Source organism: Tachyglossus aculeatus, chromosome X2, assembly GCF_015852505.1.
Source record: "Tachyglossus aculeatus isolate mTacAcu1 chromosome X2, mTacAcu1.pri, whole genome shotgun sequence".
Lineage (NCBI taxonomy): Eukaryota > Metazoa > Chordata > Mammalia > Monotremata > Tachyglossidae > Tachyglossus > Tachyglossus aculeatus.
In genome coordinates this window covers 10114500-10141006 of record NC_052100.1, presented here as the reverse complement: position 1 = coordinate 10141006, position 26507 = coordinate 10114500, and the positions used below count along the sequence as shown (strand labels likewise).

At 55.0% G+C, this 26507-nt stretch overlaps 1 protein-coding gene across 2 annotated transcripts in view; it reads left to right on the top strand.

The window, feature by feature from the left end:
- Positions 1-1278: 1278 nt before the first annotated feature.
- Positions 1279-26507, top strand: part of NFIX (nuclear factor I X) — a 123617-nt gene continuing 98388 nt past the window's right edge. For both annotated transcript variants that reach the window (XM_038770783.1, XM_038770786.1), the window contains exon 1: positions 1279-1349. In XM_038770783.1, the coding sequence (XP_038626711.1) occupies positions 1323-1349 (27 nt within the window). In that variant the 5' untranslated portion in view covers positions 1279-1322. The remainder of the gene's footprint in view (positions 1350-26507) is intronic.

Genomic DNA, 26507 nt, shown 5'->3' with positions numbered 1-26507 from the left:
ACTCAGAGACAGGGTTCTTCTGTGTGTGTATATATGTAAATGTGTTTCAGTGAGTTCCAGTAAAGAGTGTGTTAGTGTACCCTCATTTCCCCTATCCGTCCTCCCCTCTGCGTCATCTATGCAGTTGGCTCTGTACCCCTTAAGCACTTTGATACTTACCCCCGTCCTACAGCACCTATGTAAATATCCTTAGACGCTACTATTTCCCCTATATGTAATATATTTTAACGTCTGTCTCCTGTAGACTGTAAGCTCTTTGTGGGCAGGGAACATGTCTACCAACTCTTTCACACTGTATTCTCCCAAGCATTTAGTACAGTGCTGTGCATACAGTAAGCACTCAGTAAATATGATTGATTGACATGGCGTATGTGTCAGTGCATGGGGTGACAACGTGTAGGTCTATATGAGCAGGTTTTATCAGTGTGAGAGGTTTCTGTTAGCATGTGATGTATGACTATGTTGTGTGTGAATGTGGGGGTGTATATTACTGAGGTATGTGTGTTTTGTGATATATGTAAGTTTTATGTGAGTGGATTTGAGACAATGCGCTGGTGCTTTAGGGGTGTGTGACTGTTTAGGTATGTAAGAGAGCGGTATGTGTTAATGTGTGTCAGAGGACGTTGGTATACGAGGGGATCGATGAATATTAACGTGTATTGGTGTAGGGAGTGTGTGTCGGTGAACGAAGGGTTCGCGTATATTGGTTTGTGATGTGTGTGGGACGGTGTGGAGTGTGTATATTTCAGTGTGGGGTGTGTGGTATGCGCGTGCCCGTGTTTGTAAGCTTGTGGTGCGGGATGTGTGTAGGTTTGTGGTGTGGCGTGTGTGTAGGTTTGTTCTGTGGGATGTGTGTGTGTGCTTGTGTGTGTGTGTGTGTGTGTGTGTGTGTGTGCAACGGGGGTGGGAGCGGGTGCGGTCGGGGCGGGAGGGCTGGGCCGCTGCCTCCCTCCCTTCCTCCCCCCCCCCCCCTTCTCGTGCGCTTGGTTCCAAACTTTGTCTAAACTTTCACTTTCAGAGAGCGCGGCGAGGCGGGGTTACCGAGCGGCATGGAGTAGAGAGCGAGAGAGGAGAGAAGAGGAGAGGAGAGGAGGAGAGGAGAGGAGGAGAGGAGGAGAGGAGAGGAGAGCAGGAGAGGGAGCGAGCGAGAAGGGCGAGCGAGCCAGCCAGAGAGCCGCGGCGGCGGCGGCGGCGGCGGCGGCGGCGGCGGCGGCGGCAGCGGCGGCGGCGGCGGCGGCGGCGGCGCGGGGCGCGGGGGAGGCCGGAGCGGCGGCCGGAGCGCGGCTCCCCGAGTCCCCGGCCGAGCGGCTCCTCCGACAGCCATGTACTCCCCATACTGCCTCACCCAGGTAACCCGCCGGGAGCCGCCGCCCCCGCCCCTTGGGGATGGGGAGGGGGCTCGGGGGGGGGGGGGGGAAGAGGCGGGGAGGGGGGGGGGGGGGGGGGATATGCCTGCAGCCCTACTCGGCTCGGCTCGCCTCGGCTCGGCTCCCCGGCTCCCCGCCCGCCCATCCGTCCGCGCCGCGCCGCGCCGCGCCGAGCCGGGAACGGAGCGGGGCGGAGGGGAGAGCAGCGGGCAAGTTTCCAAACCCTTTGTTATAATCTCCGCACATGGGCGCAGAGTTCAGAAAATGGCGCTTCTCCCAAATTTATTTCGGGAATAAAAGAGAAAGAGAGAGAGGGGGGGGGGAGAGAGAGAGGGAGAGAGAGAGAGAGAGAGAGAGAGAGAGAGGGAAAGAGAGAGGTGGGAGAGTGGGGTGAAGAGGGGCGGCGGGGAGTCCAGGAGAAGGGCCCCACGGCGGGGAGAGGACGAGAGGTGGAGCGGCCGGGAGCGCCCAGACTCCGACCCCAGCCTCGGCCCCGGCTCGGACTCCGGCGCCTCCCCCTCGCCTCCACCTCTCCGTCCAGCTCCCTCTCGCGGACTCGGCGACTCCTAGACTCCCTCCGGCTCCCTCTCCCCGTGCCCGAGTTCCCAGGCTCTCGGACCTCCCTCTGTCTTTCCGGCCTCCGGCGGGGATCTCTACGCCCGCGGTTTCGGCAGTACGCATCCTGTAGGAATAGCGGGAAGGAGCCCCCCCGCCACCCCGGCTCCACTCCGGGGGCACTTCCCCCTCATCCCCCTGTGCCGCGGTCACACATCCCCGATCTCCTATCCCCAGCCGAGCCGCCTCTCCGGCTTTGCTGCCCATTTCCCGCTCGCGGGGCCCGCTCCCTCCAGAAAGTTTTTTCGCTCAAACTTTAAATTCCGACGCGGGGACGACGGAGGCGGGAGAAGGGGAAAGCTGAGCTTGGGTTTGCTCCCGGTCCCGCGTCCTGCCGGAGGAAGCTGGGAAAGAAATATTTTATTCAAAAATCAGGAAAAATCATCCACCCCCTCCCGAGTCCCTGGCATAATCTGGAGGGTGGAAGGTGTGGGTAAGAGGGATTCCGGACGGGAGTGCGGTCTCCTCCTCCCCAAGGATTCATTTCTTCCCACCTCCTACCTCGCCACCCATTCCCGAAATGTGTCTGAGAGAATAGCGACTGGACCAGCGACTTCCCGACACCGTGATAGAGAGCTCGACAGACCCCCGTGTAGAGACAGAAGCGGCACGATAGATCCCGTGAAGAACGGCCCCGGGGCGGACCGTAGATTTCGGGGCCAATTCGGCCCCCGGGGGATCGGAATTGGACGCAGGAGGAGCTGGTCCCGGCTCCACCGAAGTGGCCGCCCCGGCGAGGAGAGCAGAAGAGCTGGAGTGGGGCGAGAGAGAGGGAGAAAGAGAGGGAGAGTGAGGGGAGAGAGAGAGAGAGAGAGATGTGTGCGTGCGTTTTTGTCAATACTAGTGTATGTGTGTATTCGTGGCATTCCCCCCATTGCTATCTGTACCTAGGTTCGGGCCTCTGGATGCCCCGGTGTCCTATACGCGGACAGAACCGCAAGTCCCCAGGTATGAGCCAGAGACAGCGCCACGTGTGTCTCGTGTCATGTACACAGACAGGGCCGCATGGGCCCGCAGGAGGACTAGGGGCTGGGCCACGCCGGGCCGCGTGCGCCTGGTGAGAGATACCCACAAGTATCCGGTGGGTGTCCGCTGGGTGTTTGTCCGTCTATCCCCAGGTGAGCCTGGTCGGGCCCGCCCGTGCTCCGGAGATACGCCAGAGGGTGTCAGAAGGCTGGGGCTTTCCCGGGGTCGTGGGGGTAGTAAGATGGAGAGGAGTCTAGACCCCTACTGAATCGCAAGGAGCGTCCCCGGTTATGTGCTTCCACGCCTCAATTGCCGCCCGAGCCCTGGAGCCTGGGCCGGCTGGAGGCCTGAGCTGGAAGAAGACGAGGTGGAGGGAGGAAGGCAAGGAAGCGCAGGGCAGTTAGCAGGGGCTTGCTCCGACCCGGCGTTTCCACATCACAGGGGAGCCAGGCCCGGGAATCCCGGCCAATCACACGGAGCTGAGGGACTGGGGTAACGGGTTCTGCCCGGCGAGCGGGAACCGAGAGCAAGCAGGGCTAGGGTGGGCCAGAGAGGGCGAATTTGGCGGTGTTTGGGGAGGAGGGAAAAGGGACAGAAGAAACCGAGAGCCCCGGGAAGTTCAGTTAGTAACTGGTGGGGGGGGGGGGGGGGTGCGGCCTTCCCAGCAATTGAAGCTACTGAATTAGTGAGGTGGGGGCGAATTGGTTTTCTCGCAAGAGGCAGCATAAATGACTGTAGGGAGGGCCTCTCGAGGGGATGCATGCTCCCAGTTTCCTCCCTCTCCCCCACGATGGAGTCCCCTTTATCCTCCGGACCTCCACGATTAGGGAAAGTTTGCTACTGCCCTGGCCTGATCCTCGAAGTCGGCGGTCACCTGGATACTCTCAGCCTCCCTGGTCCTGGCTCCCTCTGTCTCTCAGGGCGCACAGCCCTTTTCCCCGTGTCACCCAAACACTGCTGCCCCTCTTCTCCCATTGCCCGTTCCTGTCTGGGTTTGGCAGCAGCTTGGAGCTGGGCTGGGGGAGCAGCGGCGGCTGGGCCTCTTCTCTGCGCAGAGCCTCTCGGAACCCACCGCTCGAGCAGAGGTCGGCTATTTGCCCGCAGAAAGCCCAGCTCGCCCACTGCTCCCAAGGCCGCTTCCACGGGCAGAAAATACTCGCTCACGTCCCATCGGCCCAAAGCGCGTCTCTTCTGGGCCAGGGAAGGGGGTGCCGCGCCCCCCCAGCGCTGGGTGCTTTGTGGGCGAGCTTGGCCTCGCCGCTTCCTAATTACCCATTTCCCCACTCTGTATTTTTCTTTTCAAGGCGTTCTAAATTACCTGTTATTTTCTATTCCTTCTTTCCTTTCCCCTCTTTTCTCTCTCTCCTCTCTCTCTCCTCTCTCTCTCTCAATATTACTGCCTTTATCAATCGTGAGTTATTTCGATTTGGAAATCCCGGCCGTCTTCCCCCCTACCCTCCCACCCTCATAACACACACATAATACCAGTTACCTCTTACCTCCTCTCGTTCCCCTCCCCTCAACGGGAGGGGGCGGCGACGGGAGGAAGCGGGACAGAGGTGAGGGGGAAGAGGGGGGTGGCTCGGCCCGGCTCCGCCGCTCTCACCTGCTTAGATTTCAAAAGAGCTTTAGAAATAAAATATTAATTCTTCCTCGGGCTGGTGGATGGAAAAAGTGAGGGAAGCGCCTTGGTTCGGGGGAGGGAAAGCTGGGAAGTCTCGGGCCCTGGTCCCTCTCCTAGTCCCGGCCCTTCTCTATCCCGCCTCTCTCTGCCCTGTGTGGGCCGGATTCCCTGTCACCCTTGAGATCGGTGGGAACCGTACATTGAATTTCAAGGATTCCCTCCTCTGCACCCGGCTGGCGGTTTAAGCGGGGTTGGGAGGGGAACGGGACAGGATTTCACCATTTTTTAAAAGAAAAGCAATTACCGCCGCCCCCCCCCCCCCCAGGGAAAAGTACAAGGAAATGGGAAGTTAGAAACACAGAGACAAGAGCCTATAGGTCTATATCGCGAATTACTCAGGTCACTCAGGCCAAAAGGTAATCTAGTATTTCAGGCCGATGGACGTAATCATCATTATCGTCATCATCATCGTTATAATTATAATAATTGCAATTATAATTGTGGTATTTGTTAAGCGTTTACTATATTCCGTGCACTGGGCCCAACGCTGGATTATCGAGGACAGACTGTTTTTGGCCAGAATTTTCCTTATAATCTGAAAAGACCCTATCAGGAGACCCAGAGAGACCAACAGACAGAACCAGCGAGAAAAGCTAGGTGGGGGGGGGGGGGGCAGGGGGACAGGTTCAGGTGAACTCCAATCGGGCAAATATCCTAGGCTTTGAGTGACCTGGGAAGTGAGGAAGGCTCCTTTTCCCTCTCCCAGCGTAATACCCCCACCCCGGTGACCCCCTTCCCCCCCCACACTGCACATACACACAGCTTGGATCGAGACTCCCGGACTCGATAGGTGCCTGGACGCTCTTAGGCCGGAGTCTATCCGATCAATCCGGTTCCACGGGCCGTGCTCGGGAGGCCCTGGGCCTGGCCCGTTATTTCTTTAATTCTCCAGGTCCGGAGCAGGCTCGTTTCTGAGTCGGAAGAGCCAGAGAAGTGGCCCCAGTCCCCCAAGCGACTCAGAGAGGAGGAGATGTTCCCAGGATGAACCTGAAGGGATAACCGGGCAGATTATCTGGGGAATTCCGCCTGCTCTCTGCCCCCTTCTTTAAACCTTTCCCTCCCAGTTAGCTTCGCCAGCCGGGAAGTCAGGGCCGCCGTCAGCCGGTCCCTCGATTTCGTCCGCCCTACAATCAGTCCGCCTGCCCTTCGATCCGTCCTTCAGTCAGTTCGCCTGTTCCCCAGTCCATCCTCCTGCCCCTCGGCCCACCGCCGGTCAATCCTGTCATTCGGTAGGTCGCGGTTGCATCCGGCTGTATGCAGCGAACGGAGACTTCTCTCCTTTTCCCCTCTGATTCTAAACCCCATAGTGATTTCCATTTAAAGTTAGTGCATGAATGAAAAGGGCTGGGAGCGAGCGAGCAGTCGGAACCCCGAGGGCCCGGCCCAGGAGAATGGCGGGGAGCGGGGTGGAAGGGAAGAGGAGCGAAGCCGGGACGGTTGACAGGAGGATGGGAGCAGGGCCCGGGGCTGGGGTCCAGGAGCAGGTTCCGGGGGGCCGGCTGGGCCGTTGAATTATTGATCGGAGTGAAAACGCTTTTCTGGAAAGATCAGCGAGAACAGGGCAAGGGGAGGAGGAGGGAGGGGGGCAAATCAGAACCGGGATGGGGACACGGGTTAGGGGCTGCCTGGGGAAGCCGAGCAGCACCCCCTCCCTTCCCCAATTCCAATCCCACCGCCTGTTTAGCTGCAGGGGGGAAGTGCGGGGGAAAACATGAAACGTTCTGATCCAAGAAAGAAATGTAGAAGCGGATCCGAGTTAAACACACGTCGGAGTACATACGGACCCAGCCATATACTCGCAGGTAGCTCCAACGCCCCACCTCCCGCCCAACACCCAAGTATATAAGGACACAGCTAGACATACGCGGGTACAACCTCCCCCGCAAATACACACACAGGTATACACGGAAACATACATCCAAGGGCCTTCCGTCACAGATCAATCTACCAGTTAATCCACTTTATTGTGTGCAGAGCACTTGGGAGAGAATACTACACGCCAGAGTTGGTAGACCCGTTCACTGCCCACAAGGAGCAGACAATCTAGAAGGGGAGGCGGGCATTAAAATCAATTACAGATAAGGGAAATGGAAAAGTATAGGGGCAAGCACACAAGTTCGGTGGTGTACTTATGTGTACCCTCAGGCACTCCTCCTCTTACATACACACACACACACGCCCTCACACACCTATAGAGACACACACAGGTAACTGCGCAGATATGCAGACACGTAGACATGCACGAATAGAATCACTGGCACAGGGAGTCAAGTACAGATCCACACACACGGACAACCCCGCACAGATATTCAGACTCACAAATAAACACACACCGAGGAACCCACCCCCTTATGCATACATATATACCCAGACACGCACTCAACCGTGCCACTCACGCAGACAGTCTCACACACTGGCAGCGAGCACAGACACAAAGATCCAGCGACAACACCCTCCTTCCCACCAAACTTTCCATAAAGTCAAGCCCCTGTGTATATTGGAGCACTCCCGGGGATCAACCTCTCCCCCATCCTGTCCATTCTTCTGCCTTCGGACAGTCCGAACAGATGGGGGCCTTGTCAACATTTTACAGAAGCCCGTTCCCCCGATCCCGGTGCTGGGGCTGAGTTCTGGCTCCGGGGAAGGGAGCGGGGATTTAGAGCGGAGGAAACAGGGAGCCCCCTGGAGTGTCGGGTTGGTGTTGGTGTTGACACCGCTGAGACATGTTTGTCTTTGTTGTGATGTTTGTGCAAATCAGCGCCCCCGACTCCCCCTATACCCCCCCTTCCCCTGCTCACCCCGCCTCCCGCCGACACAGCTGGGCGCTCCCCCCCATCCCCAACCTCCCGCCTCTCCTCTCTCTCTCTCCTTTCCAGGACCGCCCTCCCCTCTCCCCCTAGGGACCCCCGTTTTGGACAGTTCCCCCCTAGGCAACTAGAGGGAGTAGTCGGGGAGCATCGGGAATGGGATATAGGAGAGGGCGGTTCACCAGGGGGAAGTGGACAGGGGTAGAGCTGGGGCCCTGGAAAAGAGACTTAAGGTTCACGAAATAGCCCGAGAGGGGGTCAAGGTAGGGAGTAGGGACACGAGCCCCCCACCCCTCAAGAAAAGCGGCTGGGACTCGAATCTGGGGCTGGAGGGAGAGGGGTGTGTGCATGTGTGTGTGTTTGTGTGTGTGTGTGTGTGTGTGCAACCTGGGGAAAAGAGCCCAAGAGAAGACTGCCATGGCCAAGCAAGGTGTCCAGACCCCCAACTGAGTTAAGTGGGACACCCATGGGCAAAGTGAGAGCATCACACCATACCCCTTAGTTGAATGTATTTAGTCCTTAGCAACTCCTTCCTCCTCCCAGGTGATACCCTTGGCCCCTCTGGTCCATTGCTCCACCACACGGAAGCCATTTTGGGGGTATTAGACAAACTCTTCCTGGCACAAGCCTTCACCTTTCCCTTAAGGGGCTTGGGCAAGAGGGGAACAAAGAGGAGCCGACTCAGTCTGGGACCACCCCTACTATCCCTAAGTAACCCAGGAACAATTTCACCCTCTCAACCCAATTTGGAGTTAAGACATTAACCAGACATGCTCCTTAGTGTTCAGCCCCTGGGATTCAAAATTCTGGTCCCTGGGACCTTGGGGTAAGAAGGGAGGGCAGGGTTAGGGGTCCAACTGGACCCATAAAGAGCACATCAAGGAGGAGTGTACATGTGTGTGTGTGTACATGTTCATATATGTATGTGCACTTTTGTTTAGGTGTAGGTGTGACTATATGTATATGTACACAATGCAGCTTCTTACAGTTGGACAGCCTGTCACCTACCCCATATACCTCTCTGTGAGGTGATCTATTTTCTCTCTATCTACTCTTGTCCTTCTTCTCTCACTGTTCTCCTTCTCTCCTTCCTTCCCTCCCTTCTGCCCTCCCTGTCGGTCACCCTTACTGAAGCTTTTCCCCTCGGGACACTTTCCCAATTTCTAAGTCAAAGTTTGGACCCAGGACTCCTTTCCCTGGGCCCCACCTCTCTCAATACCAGCACTCAGAGCCTGGAAGAGCTTTGTTTCACTTTACCCAGTGTCCTCCCTCTGAGCATGGGCAGAATGGCCATTGGGACAGCTGGGCCATTGCCTCTTGTGATAGTCCAAGCACTTTGGGAGGTATTGTATTCATGGAACAGCTCTTCAACAACCCAAATTTGGGTGTTCCAGGCTTGAGGTGGGTCTGGGGAGGTTTAGGAAGCTCCCAGTGTCCATGCCATGGTCCTGAAACTGCAAATCTCAGGAGCACCGCATGTGTGTGTGTGTGTGTGTGTGTGTGTGTGTGTGTGTGTGTGTGTGTGTTTGCGTGAACATGTTGGGGGGAATTTGAAGCTCACCTGCCCCACTCCATATTTATCATGATATCGGGAGGGGTCCTGACACAGAACATCATGTTTCTGGGCTCCAAAACAATTGTCTACTCAAACTTTAAGGGACTTTGCCTTTCTTCCTTGCCCTTCATTCTATCCTCCTTCAACTTCTCTCCAGTTCTATCTCTCTGGGCCTTTGCAAAATTTTCCCAGACTACAAACATCTCCAACCAAAAAAGCTCAGCCTGTCATCGCCACAGCCTGCCAGGCCAGAGCTGAAACCCCTGTTGCCTTTGAGCCGGGAGAACCAGGTTTTCAGGCTTATTGCTTGGGAATGGAGTGGGGTGGTGGGTGGGATTGCTGGCTTCTTGTTTTTTTGGATTCTTTCAGATTTGCAGCCTGATTTCTCTCAGCCCGGTATTGCTCTCTATGACAGCTCTGGCCTTTCCCTCTAGGAGATGACTTTGTGGCTTCCCTGGGGATGTGATCTCACCCAAGCCACCCTTCTCGGCCACACAAGAAACTTCTCCTGACCCTGGCTGATCAGGGAGAGAGACAGGTCATCAGTCACTTCAGGATCCTGGGAGACTGAGCCAATTGTCTGCTTATCTGGGGCCAAAGTCACAATGTGGGGAAATGTAGACACTGAGGATGGGACCTGGGCTGACTGCTGGGAATAGTCTGGGCCAGTGGAGAGAACAATGGATCAAGGACAAGGGGACAGGGAATCTCTCTGTCTCTCCAGTTCCCCACAGAGTTCAGCTTGACTCAGCCCTAGGGACTGTACTTCCCAACAAGCTCCACCACCCCATGGGCCCACCCTGCCTCTCCCTGCCCTGGGCAAGGGAAGAAAGAGGGGACTAGACACACATGATTGGCTTCTATCTTTACTCCCAAGGTCTGTGGGATTCATTGACCAGAAGCTGCAGATGCTCAGAGTTGATGTTAGGGCTAGAAAGGGGATAAAAGCTTTGGAAAGGCAGAATTGTATTAAATAGGAAGAGGGAGATAGCAAAATTGGGAGGCTGCTTATATTTCAGTCAAACTCCCAGCCCTTCCCTGACCCTCTCATTTCTCTCATCCATGAGCTTCCCCCCAACACTTCCTTCTCCTGCAAGCCCCCTCACCCCACGTGGAGGGGGCATACAATTTGGGTTGGAGGAGTGAGAATTGGGGCATCTGCTGAAAGACATCCTGATGTGGGAGTAGATTGGGGGAGCAATGGTGTTGAAAGGAGGTTGGGGAAGATCTTTCTGCCCACTCCACTGGGCTCATCCAATGCAAATGGAGGCAAGCCTCCCCCAGGAGGATATGTGAGGAGAGGTGTGTGGTTTAATTTGATGGGGGGAGCATCAAGCAGGGGGCTGTGAATGTGTGTGTGTGTGTGTGTGTGTGTGTGTGTTTGCCATTTCCCTAGGCCCCCGCCCCCACCCCGGCCCTGGCTGTACCGCCAGCGGCAGAGCGGTGAGTTGAGACGGGCCCCCTGCTAACCAGCTTTTTCCATTAACTGGAGGCCGTGCCCCTTGCCAGTTTTGTTCCTTGGCCGGCTGAGCCGTACGCAGCTCTGCAGAGGCAGAAATCAATTTGTACATCAGCCCAGACGTGTCCTGCTGCCGCCATCCCCCCCACAACACCAGGTCTCCTCCCCTAAGTTGAAGCCCCCTCACCTCAGACTCTTACCCCAGGTTCTTGGGCTACCTCCACTCTGGACCCAAGCAGTGGAATGGGCAGGATTTTCCCTCTCTCCTGATCCCGTGGGCCTGTCATCCCTCTTCCTCCCCAGCCCTAGCTCAGGCACAGAAGAACCCTTGTGTGTGTGTGTGTGTGTGTGTGTGTGTGTGTGTGTGTGTGTGTTTGGGGAGGGGAAGTGGGGAGAGAAGGGGGGCAGCGGGCAACAGACCTTGCTCTGTCCGTCTGCTTCCCTGCCGGCTCCCTCTGCCTCTCAGAGGTTTTTTTTGGCCGCTTCCCTGCATCTGTCCTGTTGCTGCTGTGTCTGTCAGTCCATCCAGCCATGTGTGCTGCCCTTGGCCCTCCAGGGTCCTGCACCCCGCTCCCACCCCCAATCCCCTTCTCTCACTTCCTTGCTTACTCCCACACCTCAAACAGTATCTGTTATTCTGTTGGGGATGTGACGAGGCTTCTTACTCTGGAGTCTAATTACCCCCTAGCACTCTGGCCTTTCTGCATTGGATTTTCTCTCTAAAGGTTTGAAGTGACAAGACTTTAAAAACTGAGACAACCTTCCTTCCTTCCTTCCTTCCTTCCTTCCTTCCTTCCTTCCTTCTTTCCTTCCTTCCTTCCTTCCTTCCTTCCTTCCTTCCTTCCTTCCTTCCTTCCTTCCTTCCTTTCCTCCTCCCTGCCTCCCTCTCTCCTTTCCTCCTTCTGCCCTCCTTCTTTCCCTTTCCCCCCTGTATCCCCTTATAGCCCAACTTCCCTTCGCTTAGCCCCAGCCCAGCCCAATAAGAAGATCCTTTTTAGCTAGGAACTAACTTGTGTTTTGGGAGCTGAGAGGCAGTACTTGTAGGTATATGTAGGATCTAGAAACTGTGGGGTAAGGGGAAAGAAAGGGGGTGGTAGTGTGTGTGTGTGTGTGTGTGTGTGTGTGTGTGTGTGTAGAGGGAAGGCTGAGCGGGGGAAATGTGGGATTCATTCTTTGCAAGGAGAGACCATGCAGGGCATGTTGGGGGAGGAGGGGGCAATTAGGGGGGCCTGGCAGAGACTTGGCATCGAAACCTTGTACCCGTCTGCCCACCCACTGGAGAGAAAGTTGAGAAGGGGGCAGTGTCCTGGTGGGCACTCCAGCCTCTAGGAGTTAGGCAGTAAAGTCTAGTGGGGAGGGCAGGCCAAGCAGTTCAAGAAGCAGGGGGGGAGGTGGTAACTGGGAGTGGGGGTGGGATGGGCAAGGGGCAGGTGGTGGGGGGATGGCTCTGCCCAAAGTAAAGTCTGGTTCCTGGTTGTACTGGCAAGAAGCCGCCTGGCTGCAGCTGTACATTCAGCTCCGCGGTGTGCCTGCTGCTGCAGTGAGGCAGCACTGCGGTCCGCCGCAGCCAATCAGAAGCTGGGGTTTCACTGGGGAGCCCCCCCATCCCCACCTTGGGGGTGCCAAGTGGGGGACCCGGTTACCTGCCAAAGAGTGCAGAGGCCCGCCAGCTGTGCCCACTGAAAGCTGGCTGAGGGATGCCAAGGGGAGCTGGGTGTTTGGGGGCAACACCCACTCCAGCCCCAGAGGAGAATGCTACTTGACTCCCCCCTTGCTGGAGGCAGAGTGCCAGCCCTTTTGGCATTCATAGGGGTGAAGCAGGAGTTCTTGCTACCGAGCCAAACTTTAGCCCCCAGAAATGGCAAAGGAGCTCAGGTTTTGTGGGACAGGCTTAGGGGGCTTATTCAGGCCCACTTGGTGGGCACGGGAGCCTTGACTTCCTCCAAGAGTAAGTAGGGAAGAGTCTGCTGAATGCCAAAGAGGCCCTGGTTGCCCCTGGCCAGGTCTACACTGACGGGGAGAAGTGGAGGGTGGAGATAATTATCCAAGAATTTCAGGCTAAATCCCCTTGGACCTGTATTATTGAAATAATTGATCCAGAGTTCCTTTCGGTTTTAGTGGCGATCTGGCCTATCTCTCTTTTTGCCTGTCTCTGCTTCTGTTTCTGTCTCTGTGTCCCAGGGCCTCAGTTAATCCTCACTTCCCCAGTGGGAGGAGTAGGAGGGAGAGCTTGGCTTAGAGAAGGTGTGCAGACTTGATTTCCCTCTGAGTGGCCTCTGCCCCAAAGGGAACTTGGAAGCCAGTGACCCATTTGGGGAGCAGGAATGAAATCCAGGTGTCTTTTCTCCTTGCCTTCTCCCCTTTAAAATGGATAGTTAAACTAGGGACCAGACTGTGAGCCCCCCATGGGACAGGGACTGTGCCCGATCTGATAATCTTGTATGTACCCCAGTGCTTAGTACAGTGCCTGGCATATAGCAAGCACTTAGCAAATACTATTAAAACAAACAAACAGACGTGCAGGGGCTCAGGTCTGGTCTGGGCATTCGGCACACACTCAGATAAACACAAACATATACAGTACTACAGACTCCCAAACAAGCGAACATATTCTCATGCACGTACTCTCAGCGACACAGTTGTGCACAGACCATTGGAAACACATCCATATACCAAACCAGCAACAACACAACAAGGGTTAACCTTTTTGTGTGTCCGATGTAACCTGGACTGTAGGTCCCACATTGGCCTTTTCTAGTCACATGCACCACACCCAAAGGTGAACTTCATTGTCAGTGGTGTCTTCAAATTCGAAGGACAACTACACACACACAAGTACACAATAAAAACCAGACCTATTCAAATACTCATTTGCACAATTATACCCACACAGGCATAGGTGTGCATATGCAGGTGCACACACAGCCGTGCACACAACCAGACCTATTTACACACACATATGCACAAGGGAAGGAAGGAGGATCCCTGGTGCTGGGGGAAAACCTGTCTGGCCAGCCCCAGCTGCCCCCTTTCCCCGCCCCAGATCCCACACCCTCCCCCCGGCTCCACCAGCCTGCCTTTCCCCAGACCTGGATTGGGTCCAGGGTATAGAGTGGCTCTCTCTTTCTCTCCATGGCCCTTTTCCTCTGACCTCTTCCCTCCCCTCCCCCTTCCTTGAGAAGTCTGGGGTAGGAGAATCCTCCAAGGAGGGAACCCAACCCTATCCCCTTCCATGGCCTCTTTTTCATCCAGGCTGAAGTCTCTTCCCTTACTTTCCTGAGCCTGGCCTCCCTATCCCTTCTTACCTTGGGAGAAGGGAAAGGTTAGAGATGGAGAAATTACTGGTGGAGTTTGGAGGTGGGGCTGAGCCCCTGGGCTAATCAGACTCCCTTCAAGTGACAGTGTGAACTCCACCTAATAGGATTATTGCCTCAGAATCATGTCCACTTTGCTCAGCACAATGAGGAGATAAGAACTCATTAGGAGCTAAGCAAATCCCCTGGCCCTTCCTTCCCTTTCACATAGACTCTCTTTGCCCCTTGAGCAGGGAGGCTCCAGCCTGTAGGGACCAAGCAGGAAGCAGGTGGGGAAATGAGGGGCAAGAGGGTTGTGGTTCACCCTTACCCTTCCCTTTGCTCCTTCTCTCTCTCTCCATACAAAATGATCTTCCCAGAAAAAAACAGCTTGAGAGCATTTTCCTTTCTTTTGGGGCCTGTTCCCTCTCTCTCCCTAACCCCGAGTACCTCCCTCCCTCTCATCTCCCCATCTCCCAGCTCTCCAGGGACTGCGTAGTGGCTTTGAGGATGATGAGGATTCTGAGGATTTGGGTTCCTCGCATTTCCATGACTGGCATTTACATGAACAAGGGAACCAGGATTGGGTGTTCCAGAACTACTTCTCCTCTCACCAAGGGGGCTTCTGGAAGGGTGGAGATGGAGGGATGGAAGCATTTGGGCCTGTTCAGAGTTGAGAGTGGAGAGAAGCTATGATGGTAGCTGGCCTCCACTACCCAGTGCTATTATTATTATTATATTTGGGAAGTGTATCAAGCACTGTTCTAAGTGCTTGTGGTCTTGCCTTGTCTTATGCTGTAGAGTCGTCTCCACCCCATAGCGATGCCATGGACACATCTCTCCCAGAATGCCCCACCTCCATCTGCAATTGTTCTGGTAGTGTATCCATAGAGTTTTCTTGGTAAAAATATGGAAGTTCTGGGGTAGGTACAAGTTAATCAGGTCAGACACAGTTCCTGTCTCACTTGGGGCTCACAGTCTAATTAGGAGGGAGAACAGGCATTGAATCAGAACATTGACACCTGTCTACTTGTTTTGTTTTGTTGTCTGTCTCCCCCTTCTAGACTGTGAGCCTGTTGTTGGGTAGGGATCATCTCTATATGTTGCTGATTTGTACTTCTGAAGCGCTTAGTACAGTGCTCTGCATACAGTAAGCGCTCAATAAATATGATTGAATGAATGAATGATTGAATCCCCATTTTACATTTGAGGAAACTGAGGCACAGGGAAGTTAAGTGACTTGCCCAAGGCCACCTAGCAGGCAACTGGCAGAGCTGGGATTAGAACTCAGGTCCTCTGACTCCCAGGCCTGGGCTCTTTTCCACTAGGCCGCTTCAGCTCCACAAGATTCCTGGGGGCACAAGTCCCAGCAACACATGGGACATACAAGCCCCACCTCTCTTTCCCTCCTTTCCCAACACCCTGTTATGCCCTAAGCCCTTAGAGAATCCATACTGACCCGAGCCTTTGCTTTGAGCTGGGCTTTCCCTGTCTGGGTCTACATCCCAAGGGGATGAAGGCAGTTTCCTGGCCCTGGGCATTGGCCTAGAAACCTAAGGCTAGCAGGGCTTTCCAGAAGTCATCTACTTCTCCAGCCTCAACTCCAAACAGATCTGCCTGGTTGTTGAGGCAGTTCCCTTCCTGGGATGTTTTAAAATACACTTGAATTCTCTCCTTCACTCTCTCTCCTCCTCTATCTCACTCTCTCTCTCCCTAGCAGCTCACAGCCCTTCCAGCCGGGAAGTTCACCACTCTGTCTAACCTAAGCCCATTAGCAAATTAAGCGCATTCCCTCTTGACTTTTCCTCCAAGGCTTTTCCTTGGTTTGCCTCACCTTCTCTTCATCAATTGTTGTGTTTTCCTTCAGCTTTCTCTTCTCCGGACTTAAAAAAAATGAGTTCCTTTTGGTTTTTCTCGGAGACCATTTTACTCGAAAGTAAAATGAATCATTTCTCTACTTTGGACTTTCTCCAAGGTCTCTACATTCCTCTCAAATGCTGAAGTCCTGAAGTTGACTCAGGACCCACAATTCAGATCTCAGGATTCAGGTGTCCAGGATTCAAGATTCAGGACTTTTGACTCTGAATAGAGAGAATGGCCTTCCAGTTCCTTCTTGCATTAAATCTGTTACCCCCTCCTCGCCCATCCTCCCCCTTGATCCACTCATGCAGCCACTTATCCCTACCTTTTTCTCCAGCATCCTGGTCATTTCTTTAATTTGATGTCATTGACCAACTTAATAAATTCCTGATGCCATGATCCAGCTCCTTCTGAAAACTGGTTAATCCCTCCAGTCTCATAGGACCCCTTTTGCTCCATCCCCCAAGGCCTACACTAAACACTGAACCATCGATCACAGGGGTGGAACTAGTTCTGCATGGCCCCTAGGGTGAGATTGCGTGTCAACCACCCCTCCCACCCATTCTGTACACCTCCCTCTGCTTTATGGGAGGTGGAGAGGGAGAGGACTTAAAGCACCAGGATAAAGTATGCAAGCGTCCTGACTCCTGAACCTTTGGATATAGGCCCTCCACAGGGCTGAGGATGTTATGAGTCCCCTCCATGAAGAAAGGGTTCCTCCCACTCGCCCAAGTCCCCGGGGCCCAGGGGTAGGCACCCCAGTGATAATTTGGCCCTTGACTGATTACTATTCTCCAAAAGACAATCCTCCCGCCTGTTGTGCACCCTTCTGATCATTGTGTGGTTTAAATTGAACTTACCTGGGTTGTTGTTAAATATATCGTGAGAGACAGAATGAAAAGCCTTACAAGTTTATTAAGTCTATTGCTACCCCCAAATCTAACAGGCTCTTCCGTCTGTCACAGCCAGAATCCGATCTGCACAAAGCGAGTTATGTTGTACTTGAGATGCACGTTACACGTAGCCAGTTAGTGGGTGCATATTATGCAGGTAGTATGTGTTACGGGCCCCAGATTATGATGTGATCCATGAGATAGAGAGGGGCTCATTTTCTATATGCAAATCAAGGCCACACCCCTCCCTCTCCTACCCTCTCTACCCCAGATGGGCACCAAGCTGTCTCTGAGTAACAGATAAAACTGGGGGACTTGGATGGGGGCTGCCCGGGCAGCTGACATGCCCACAGGATTGGCATCTCCACCTGGGCACCTCAATTTAGCTCCCTCTCCCCCCGCCACCCACGTCATGACCAGTTTATTTTTACACCCATCCTTTCCCAGCCACGCACGCGCCCTGATGGGTGAAGTTGCCCATGGGACATGGTCACAGTATTATTTCATTTATTATTCCTCCACTTAAAAAAAATGTATTTGGCCCCTTTAAATGCTATTGGCACCCATCTGTCTTCTCTGTCACCCTCTTCCCCAGAACGGCTACCCCTCCTCTCTGTCATCCCCACCAGCCCTTCCTATGTGTGACTGGAAACCAGGACATGGATGTCTGATCTGGTGGCGGGGCAGGAGGAGGTGCCTTCTTTGCACTCCCCTCTTGCCCTCTCCCCATTCTCCTGCAGTGCCTTGAGTGAGGTGACATTCGGCCTGGTGCTTTGCCAGCCAGGGCCACCCTCTGCCTTATCCCAGGTCTGGGCAGGAGAGACAGAGGGCCATGCAGTTGCAGTTGCTGCTGCTGCCGCCGCCAGCTTCCATTTTGCAGGGTTGAGGAAGAGCTGGGCAGGCCTGGAGCACAGCTGAAGCTGAAGCTGGGCTCTTTCCTTCCACGTCACCCCTCCCTTCCCTGCGGAGCCCAGCCCTTCCTGGGCCTCCTTGTGGGCCAAGGGCGGGCAGAGAGGCCCCCACCCAGGCCATTCTGGAGCACCCCGTTCCTCAAAGCGATTTCCCGGCCCTCTCCGAAATGGCTGTGCACCTCCTCCTCCTTCTCTCCTTTCGTCATCTTCTTATATAAACTTGGAGCTTCCAGTTCTTACGCTCTCTCCCACTTCTCATCTCTCTTCCATTTTCCTTTCACTCGGTCTCCGGGTCTCTTTGCTTTTCGCAATGGCCCTTTGCGGGCTTCTTCCCTTCCTCCCTACTCTCTTTCCTGCACCCCACCGTTCTCCCCGCCCTCTCTCCCCCTCGCCCCCCTGCCTGTGGCTTTCGGAGTGCCTGGCTTGGCTCTGGAGCCTTTTTCTTCGGTGGGTTTTTGGTTTCTTCAATCACTGAAAAATGGGGGAGGAGTAGCATTGTGCTGTCTTGCCAAAGTTGGGGGACACTTTGAGGTGAACAGAGCTAGGCCAAGGTGAGATATGGAACAGTTTGTGCCCTGCCTAAACTGGGCCAGTTATCTCCTTCCCCGTTTTGCTGCTGGGCTGGACACCATGATGAGCAGGGAGCTGGTTTCACCTGTGCATTCTTAGGGTGGATGTATCAAACTCACTATTTCCTCTCCTTATTAATCAATCGACGGTATTTATGGAGCACTCACTATGTGCAGAACACTGTACTAAGGGCTTGAGAGAGGACAATACAACAGAATTAGCAGACACGTTCCCTGCCCCTAATGAGCTTACAGTCTAGAGGGGCTTATTCCTTAAGTGCTCCACAAAAATAGCTATTTTCAGAGGAAAGGTGGAGAGCCTGGGCCTTGGTGGGACAGGGGTGGTTTGGAGAAATGGAAGAGTCTCCATTGGGTGGGCAACAGGGAAGCAAGGCTGGCCCTCGGTTCTGAAGGGTGGTGACCCAAGTTGTTGTCAGCAAAGGTTGAGACTGATTGCGCTGGGGTGGTGTGAGCTGGGGAGATAATGGGGAAGGGAGAAATTAACGGACACCGCCAAGAGCCTCTCCTGGACAGGGAGCCCAGGAAGACCCCCTTAGACAGCCTTTACAGGGGATCGAGTCTCTGACAATCCTCTTCCCAGATTCATAGAAGAAGGGCCAAAGAATTGCCCAGGAAGGACACTGGAGTTTCCCAGGACTGTAGGGGATGTAGTCTGTCCTGGAGGCCAGGAGGTGCCCGAGAGGGAAGGGGAGATGCTGTGGGTGGAGTGTACCCCTCCTCCCCCCCCAGTGGGGAGGCTCCCGGCATGTCTCCCCACCTCGCCCATGTGCACAGCACCCCAGGCTCTCACCCCGCCCTCTGCGGACTCGCTGCCGCAGGTTGGCCCACACGCACGTGTGCATCGTCGACCCCGGCCCTGGCCCCGGGCAGAAAACGGGCCGAGCGACTCCCAGGAACTGGGGCGGGGGCGGCGGCGGCAGGCCCCACGGCCCCCGGCCGGGGTGAGAGAGATTTGAAGAACCGGTTTGCTGCCCTTCTCTCCGCCACACGTTTCCTTGCCTGTTACTCTGCACAAAACAAAGTTTGCTAAGTAACTTAAAATGTTATTTGAGGACGGGCTGGCGGGGGCCCAACGCGGCGCTGTGGAAACTTGTTTTTCGTCGTTGCAAAAGTATTAAAGACACACTATCTGTGGGGTGGTGGTTTGCTGCTGCTGCCACCCTGCTGCTGCTGTTGCTGCTTCTTCTCCTTTCCCTCCAAACTTAGAAAGCCCTCACAAGTCCCCAGGCCCAAGTCAGAGAGGTGGACTGGGCAGGGGGTTTTGCAAAGGAGCAGTCCTGGGCTAGGGAAAGCTGCTGGTCTCGCACAGACAGACAGACACACACATCACACACACACACACACACACACACACACACTTTCACTCACTCACAGGGTTTGAATTCCTGGTCCTCCTGATTCCTCAGACCGACTCAGGGGCTGCAGGGGCTTGAGAATACTTGGGCTCAGATGAGAGAAGGTGGAGACAGGATTTCAGCCATTCCCTCCCCCCACCCCCATCTCAATTTTACAAGAAACTGGGTTCGGGGTTTGTAAGGTGAAAGCTGGACATTCCCTGCCTGATCTCTCCCGCTCTTGCCTTTCCTCCTTCCTCACATTTTTTCCATCTACCAGGCCTCCTCACCTCTGTCCGTCTGTCTGTCTCTCTCTCTCTCTGTACCCCCCTCTCTCTCTGTAAACTCTCCCTCACTTCCCTCCCTTTCCCCGGAGCCCCTGCGACTGTGCTGGGAAATGGAATCCATATGTCTCTGATTCCTTCACACTGAACTCACTGCTCTGCTGGGACACAGCTCCTTGGAGTCTGGGGAGCGGAAGGGGGTGAGGGCTGGGGTGGCTAACCAGGTCCTATGACTACTTCAATCCTCCCCCTTCACCTGCGGGCTCCTTCCCTCGCCTCCTCTGGGCAGAGAGCCCTTCTCCCGCCCTACCGAGAGGTAACAAACCCGCACCCCGAAAGCGTCCGGTTTGAAATTCCAAACCCGGGAGGTTCGAGTGGCTATGACACTTGGCCGGCGGCCCCATTTCCCCTCCCTGGGCGCTGAGCCACAGTCTTCCGGGGGGCAGCCCAACAGCCGGTCCGTTCGTCCATCCGCCTCCCCCCCCCCCCCGCCCCCCGGTCCCACCTGAGATTTACTTCTCCGCGGAGCCGAGCAAAGGGGAGCTCAGGCTGGAGGCGGCTTTTGGAGGTGGGGCGACCCCCCACCAATCCGGGGCGGAAATTCCCAGATCCGAACTCGAAAGGGGATTTCAAACGCAGCTATAGTGGGCGAGAGGGAAGCAGATCCAGGTCTTCTGTGGGTGTGGGGGGACTGAAGGGGGTCTGAGCGGAGAAAGTTCTTTGGGATTTCCAAAATGAATGTATCCGGAAGCCCCACCCTGCCATTCTCTCATCCTCTCCCCCATCTCTCGGACTTCGGTCCTTCTCCATCCAACTCCCAGCCTCTCCCTCCCCGTTCTCTTCACCTCCGGCCTGCCCGTGTCCAGCTTCATAGCACGGGCCGAAGGGCTCCAAGGCTATTTCTCCCATCTTAGCTCCGCTGGAAGAGGGGTGTCGGACCGCTAGAAGTAGAAGCAAGGAGCCTTCCCTCCCTGCTCCCCCGCCCCCACCACCTTCCCTTTTTCCCTCTGCCCCTCTTCGCCTCCTCCCTTCCCTCCTGTCTCCTCTCCATCCGTTGTGTCCTGAAAAGTCGGGAGCGCCCGGTTCTGGGCTGTATTGTCCCTCGGAGCGGCCCTGGCAGGAGAGGCGGCGCCGCGGAAGTCCGACACCTTCTGATACATTTTGTGAACTCCCCAGGTTTCGCGGGGAGATGGCGGGGGCGCGGGCAAACGTTGATATTTCTTATCCCCCGGATTGTAATGTCCCACCTTTCCAGGTAAAGGGAAAAAGCTAACATTCAAGAGTAATTTTTTCAGTGTCAGCGGGGCCGAGCTCGACGCTCTCTTTTTCCTCCCCCCCCGCCCATCAAGGGAAGCTCAACTGTGTCCCCAAAACGGCTCTGGGGCTTGGGTTGTCCCTTGTCGGGGGTTGGGAGGGGAGAGCCACTCGCCTCGGCCCTCGAAGCCCTCTCTCTTTTTGAGGGGTTTGAAGGTCCAGCGAGAAGAAGCCACCTCACTGGGTCAGGGGCGGATGCAGACAGAGTAGGGGAATCTAGGTTGTTCATTCCCTCCCGTTCCTCCCCACCTTTACCGGTTCCAGTTTCGGGCTCAGTCCCGGTGCCCCCCTAATTGTGCTGCTGTCCCTGGACTGCGGGCTAACGGGAGAAAGTCCCAGGCCCAGGGCAGCCTTCGGGACCAGCGTCCCTTTCCTAGGGTGAGGCTGGCACCGCCCTGCCTTGCCTCCTCCCCAATTCCATCCCACGGCAGGGCACTAGGGAAAGGGGAGAGGGACGGAGCTGGGGGGCCTCCGAGGTTCCCCCTCCCGCTTCCTTTCCCTCCTCTTCCCTCCCTACCGCTCGTTTTGAGTTCTCCAGTAAGTAACCCTCACTTTTCCATTCCACCCAAATGTTCCTTAGCCAAACCTCGCCACCCCCGGCCCCACAAGGAGCCCTCAGTGACCTGATTCGTCCGTCTTCTATTTTGTCTTTCTACCGAAAAAGCAGCGTCTCCCTTGCATAAAGGGAAACAGGTTACTCCCTCAAAACCCGCCCCCCCCACCCCAAACCCACATTTTCACACTCATTGATGCACTTACATTCCTTCCCACGTGAGTACTGACACACACCCCAGTCCCCTAGGCTGACAGCCACACTCACATCCAGACGAATGCACACGGCCAGACGCCTGGTCTAACACATCTCGTCGCACGCGTGCACGGTCTACCTCTCACACTTACATGATCACACTCGATCTCAGACACAGACACGCACGTATACACGTACGTACACACACACACACATTCAGAACTCCCACACACGTTCTCTCCCACAGTCTTACACGCAATTTTCCCTCGACCCCCGCACCTCACCCCCACCCCTCTATGCCTAGAGTTGATGCGGAGGACTCTGGGCTTGGAAAATCCATCTCCTCCCCCACCTCTGCTCTATAGCCCGTCAAACGGTGGTCTCTGGTCTTCCTGCAGGGGAACCGGCGGCCCCGGCCATCGCGGGGCTGGGGCTGGGCTGGGAAGGTTCTATTTCTGACACATCCTCTTTGGAAGAACGGGAGCTTATTTTAGGGCTACTGACTTCGTCTAGCTCGGGGCCTCAGTTTCCCCATCCAGAGAAATGGGGAGGAAAGCCTCGTCTGGTGGGGGGAGAGCGAGGATCACCAAGCATGTTTGGACTCCGGGAGCGAAGCTTTCTGTGGGAGCTCGCTGGGCCCTGTAAGGAGACTTGGGGACCCTAGCTCTCAGGCTTCTTCAAGGAAAAGCCGGAGTTGAGAGTTTGAGGTAGTGTTAGGATCCTTGTATGTGTGCGTATTGGTGCGGGGGGAGCTGAACGAACTGAGCAAACTGAGGGGGAAGAAAGCTCTCTTCGACGACCCTTACGCCCTAGCTCTCCCCCACCCCCCAAAAAATGGCCTCGCCCAGTGTCAGGCAATGGAGCCCCGATCCCAAGCCTTACTGCCCTCTCTCCGCCCCCACTCCCCTGGCGTCTAGCTTCTACTTTTGGGTCTTGGTTTCCCCAAAGAGCTTCGCTGGTGGGGAGGCGGGAGCCGGTAAGGAGGTGAAGAGGAAGAGCGGGATAAAGAGGGCGGAATCCGAGTCCCTGAATGGACGTGACGCTTGAGACCTCTGTCGATACAAACTTGTTCCCCAGTCCCGACCTTTCCTCATTCATTCATTCATTCATTCAATAGCATTTATTGAGCGCTTACTGTGTGCAGAGCACTGTACTAAGCGCTTGGGAAGTACAAGTTGGCAACATATAGAGACGGTCCCTACACAACAACGGGCTCACAGTCCTTTCCAGGTGATCCCGCTCTCCTCCCCTGCGGCCTGGGGAGAGTTGGGGCATTGAGTGGGGTGGGGGGTCTGTTCAGAGCTGATAGTCGAGAGCAGCTCTGGGCCGTTCCGCTCACCTCCTCCGAGGCCCGGCGCGACTCGGGCTGAATGGGAGTGGGGCGAGGGTGGGCTTTAGCTCTGGACTCCGGAGCCGGAGGAAAGGGAAAGGCCGCGCCTAGCCGAGATCATGCCACAAAGGATTCAAGGAGTCAATTCTCTCCCCACTTCTTCCACCTCCTTTTTCTTCTTCCCCCATCTTCTCCCCTACCCTCCTCACCGTCTCCCGCACCCCTAACCTAGTTCTCCCCTACCCTCCTCACCGCCTCCCGCACCCCTAACCTAGTTCTCCCTACCCCCAACCCTCCTGGAGTGGGACGGAAGGGGCGGGGGGAACTGCACACTTTGACTCCGGTGGGGATAGCCGGAGTCGAACAGGTGTAGCTGGGGTTGTGCAGCGGCGGCGAAGACTCCGAGAACGGAGTTACACGGATCTAAGCAGGCTGAATACCATAGCATGCGAGAATAATTCGTTTCTGCCTTTCGTTGGAAGTTTTCTGGGTGGTTATTTCTATTTTATTTCCCCGAAGTTTGAACTCTTGTGGGGGCAGGAAAATTTGCTCAGTTAGCCCCTGTCTGGACAAATATATCCCAGAACATAGGTCCGTGTGTGTTTGCATGGGTATGTGTATGTGTGAGTGCGCGCACGTGTGTGAGATGTATGTATGTGCTTCAGTGTTTGGGGTTTGCGTGCGTCTAGGTGTAGGAGCGTTTGCGTGTGCGCGCGAGTGGGCTTCCTGTGAATATTTCCGGGGATGAGCCTAGGAGTGAAGGCTTTCCTGTCGTTCTCGAGTGGGTGGGAGTTATTTGCTTTAGAAGATGCTAAGAAGTGGGACCCAAGGCTGGCATGGAAAAACTAAAGGGGGGCAGGGGGAACGGGTCCCCATCTTGATGGAGCCTCGCAAGTGAGGGAAAGGGGTCTCGGTTTGGCGAGTCAGAGCCGACGCCAAGGGAAATGGGCTCCGTCGGCCAAGCGGACCAGGTCTTGAAGCCGCTTTCCCCATCTCCAGCTCCTGCCCCCCTCCACTGGAAGAGGCGGGGGAGCCTGCCCGATGCAGAATAAGCCAAGCAGGGAAGATAATGCGGGGGCAGGGTTGGCATGCGGTGGTCTCCCCTGGCACGGCTGCCCCCCCTTTTCTCCCCTCCTCTCCCGGCAGGCCCTCAGTGTGCCATGTTGCTTGGCAGACAGCTCCTTTGTGTGTGTGTGTGTGTGTGTGTGTGTGTGTGTGTGTGTGTGTGTGTCTCCCGGCCTGAGCCCTTTTTCTCTTTCTCTCTCTTCCCCGCTGTTAGGGGGGTGGAGTGGGCTGGGGAGGCTGGGGGGAGGAAGCGCTGCCCGGGTGCCAGGGTACTGCCAGGGGGCATCCAGGCAGCTCAGTTCTGGGAGCTGGGACTGGCACAAACCAAGCGGGCTCACTGGATTCCTGGTGTTTTCTCCCACTCTCCTCCTCCTCCTCCTCCTCCTCCTCCTCCTGTTTTCCCTCCTCTTTCTGTTTTTTTTATTTTGCCTCTTTCCCTGTCTTTGTCTCCCCCCCCCAACCCTCCCGCCCCACCCCACCTCGCCTGTTCCCGCTTCCCGTGTGCTTCAGTCATTGGGCCTTGCTTAGCCAAAAAAAATACTAACTAATGACATCTCGTTTAGCCCCCGTCGGGGGTTTTCTCCTTTGGCCCAACTTATCATGAGATCCTGACTCTCTGCTGCTTGTTAGTCTGTGAGCAGACACGCATACACACACACACACACACACATTTGGGCACACCTTCATGCACCCCTCAAAACACGCAACTAATACAGGGGTGAACCCTATGTGGAGACAGGAGCATGGACGAGATGATCTCTGGAGAGCCTTCCATTCCTAGTTGCTAGAATTATCAGCAAATGCTCACATGCATCCACACAAGAATGTATGCACACAAGATATGTGTACCCGCGTGAATAAATGTCCACACATGTGTTTTGCATGCCCTGGTGGGAAAGAAGGGAAAGCCCCAAGCCTCTTCATTGTGTCACCAATCCAGCCATGCCAGGCTGATGTGTGATCTGTGGTTCTAAACTGTAATTAGAATTTGACCTAAAGGGAAGGAAGGAAAGAGGGAACAAGATTGAGTGGGGGGAGGAATGGGAAGACTGGGGAGGTCTTGGGTTTGGGTGTGTTTGTGGGACATGGATTAGAAATTTTACTTTTTACATTTTCATTGTAGCTACAATAATAGCAAAAGGCCATTTGAGTTGAAGGATGGAAACTCCCGATCTGGAGCAAAGAGCGGTCCCTGGAGTGAAACAATCAGGGGGAAAAAGTTCCTCTTAATCTCTTTTTGTAATTTTCACCCCCTTCCGCCTTGTTTGTACACACTCTCCCCCTGTTCTGTCTCCCAACACGCACACGCATACACACACACACACACACACACACACACACACACACCATACACACCTTTAGGCAGATACCCACACCTGCGTCCCACACATCCCTTCTTTCTTTCCTCTCCCTTCCTTACATCCCCAATCTTTTCTCCACTCCCTCCTCCCAGCACTCCCCATAAAACTCACTAGGATCCAGGGAGGGGTGTGTGTGTGTGTGTGTGTGTGTGTGTGTGTGTGTGTGTGTGTGTGTGTGTGTGTGTGTGTGTGTGTGTGTGTGTGACACGCATAGGCTCCTAGTCCAGAGCCCACAACCCGACCTTGGCCCAAAGACATCTTCTAACCTGTAGAATACATTTTATTCTATTTTTTCCTTGCTATGGCAAAGGGCAAAGTCACCCCAGTTAAGAAAGATTATTATTCACATACTCCCCGGAAACTCTACACGTCTACTTTTCTGTTTTTGAGAAGGAGTTGGAGGGGATACTTTTTTTTTGGTGTGTTTGCTGTTGTTGCTTAAATTAATCCTGAGTGACAGCCCTTAACTCCTCTCCACAAAGCATCCATTTATTCCCCACTAGCTCTGCAATGAACTGAGGGGACTCGTCCAGAGAGGGGGCTGCAGAAGGGGCCAGGAGGGGAGGAATTGGGATCGCTTGGTTGCCACCCAAATCCAGACTGGTTCCACTTCACCCCTTTTCCTAACTCAGGGGGAAGACTCCCTTCTACCTGGTCTTTATGTCCTCACTCCTCAGGACAGGTGCGCCCTGCCTGATATTTGATGCAAATTACAACGGCCTTCACAAAAAAGCCCCTCTTGGGGGCAGCCAGCTCTTGGCACACTAACAGTCGAGCCCTCTCCCCCCCCTCCCACCCCCCCGACACACCCCACCTCTTTCTCTCATTGCCATGCTTGGCTCCTTTTTAAACCTTTTGTAGAGCTGCTTTTTAGAAACACAGAATCACAAAAATACAGAAACATAGAACTGGCAGGGCTCTCTGAGGTCATATAGTCCATTCCCCTGACTCGGGGCAGGACAGTACTTAACCCAGCCTAGCCAGATGGGCGCCTAACCTATTCCTTCAGATGTTATATTGTACTCTCCCAAGCGCTTAGTACAGTGTTCTGCAAACAGTAAGTGCCCAATA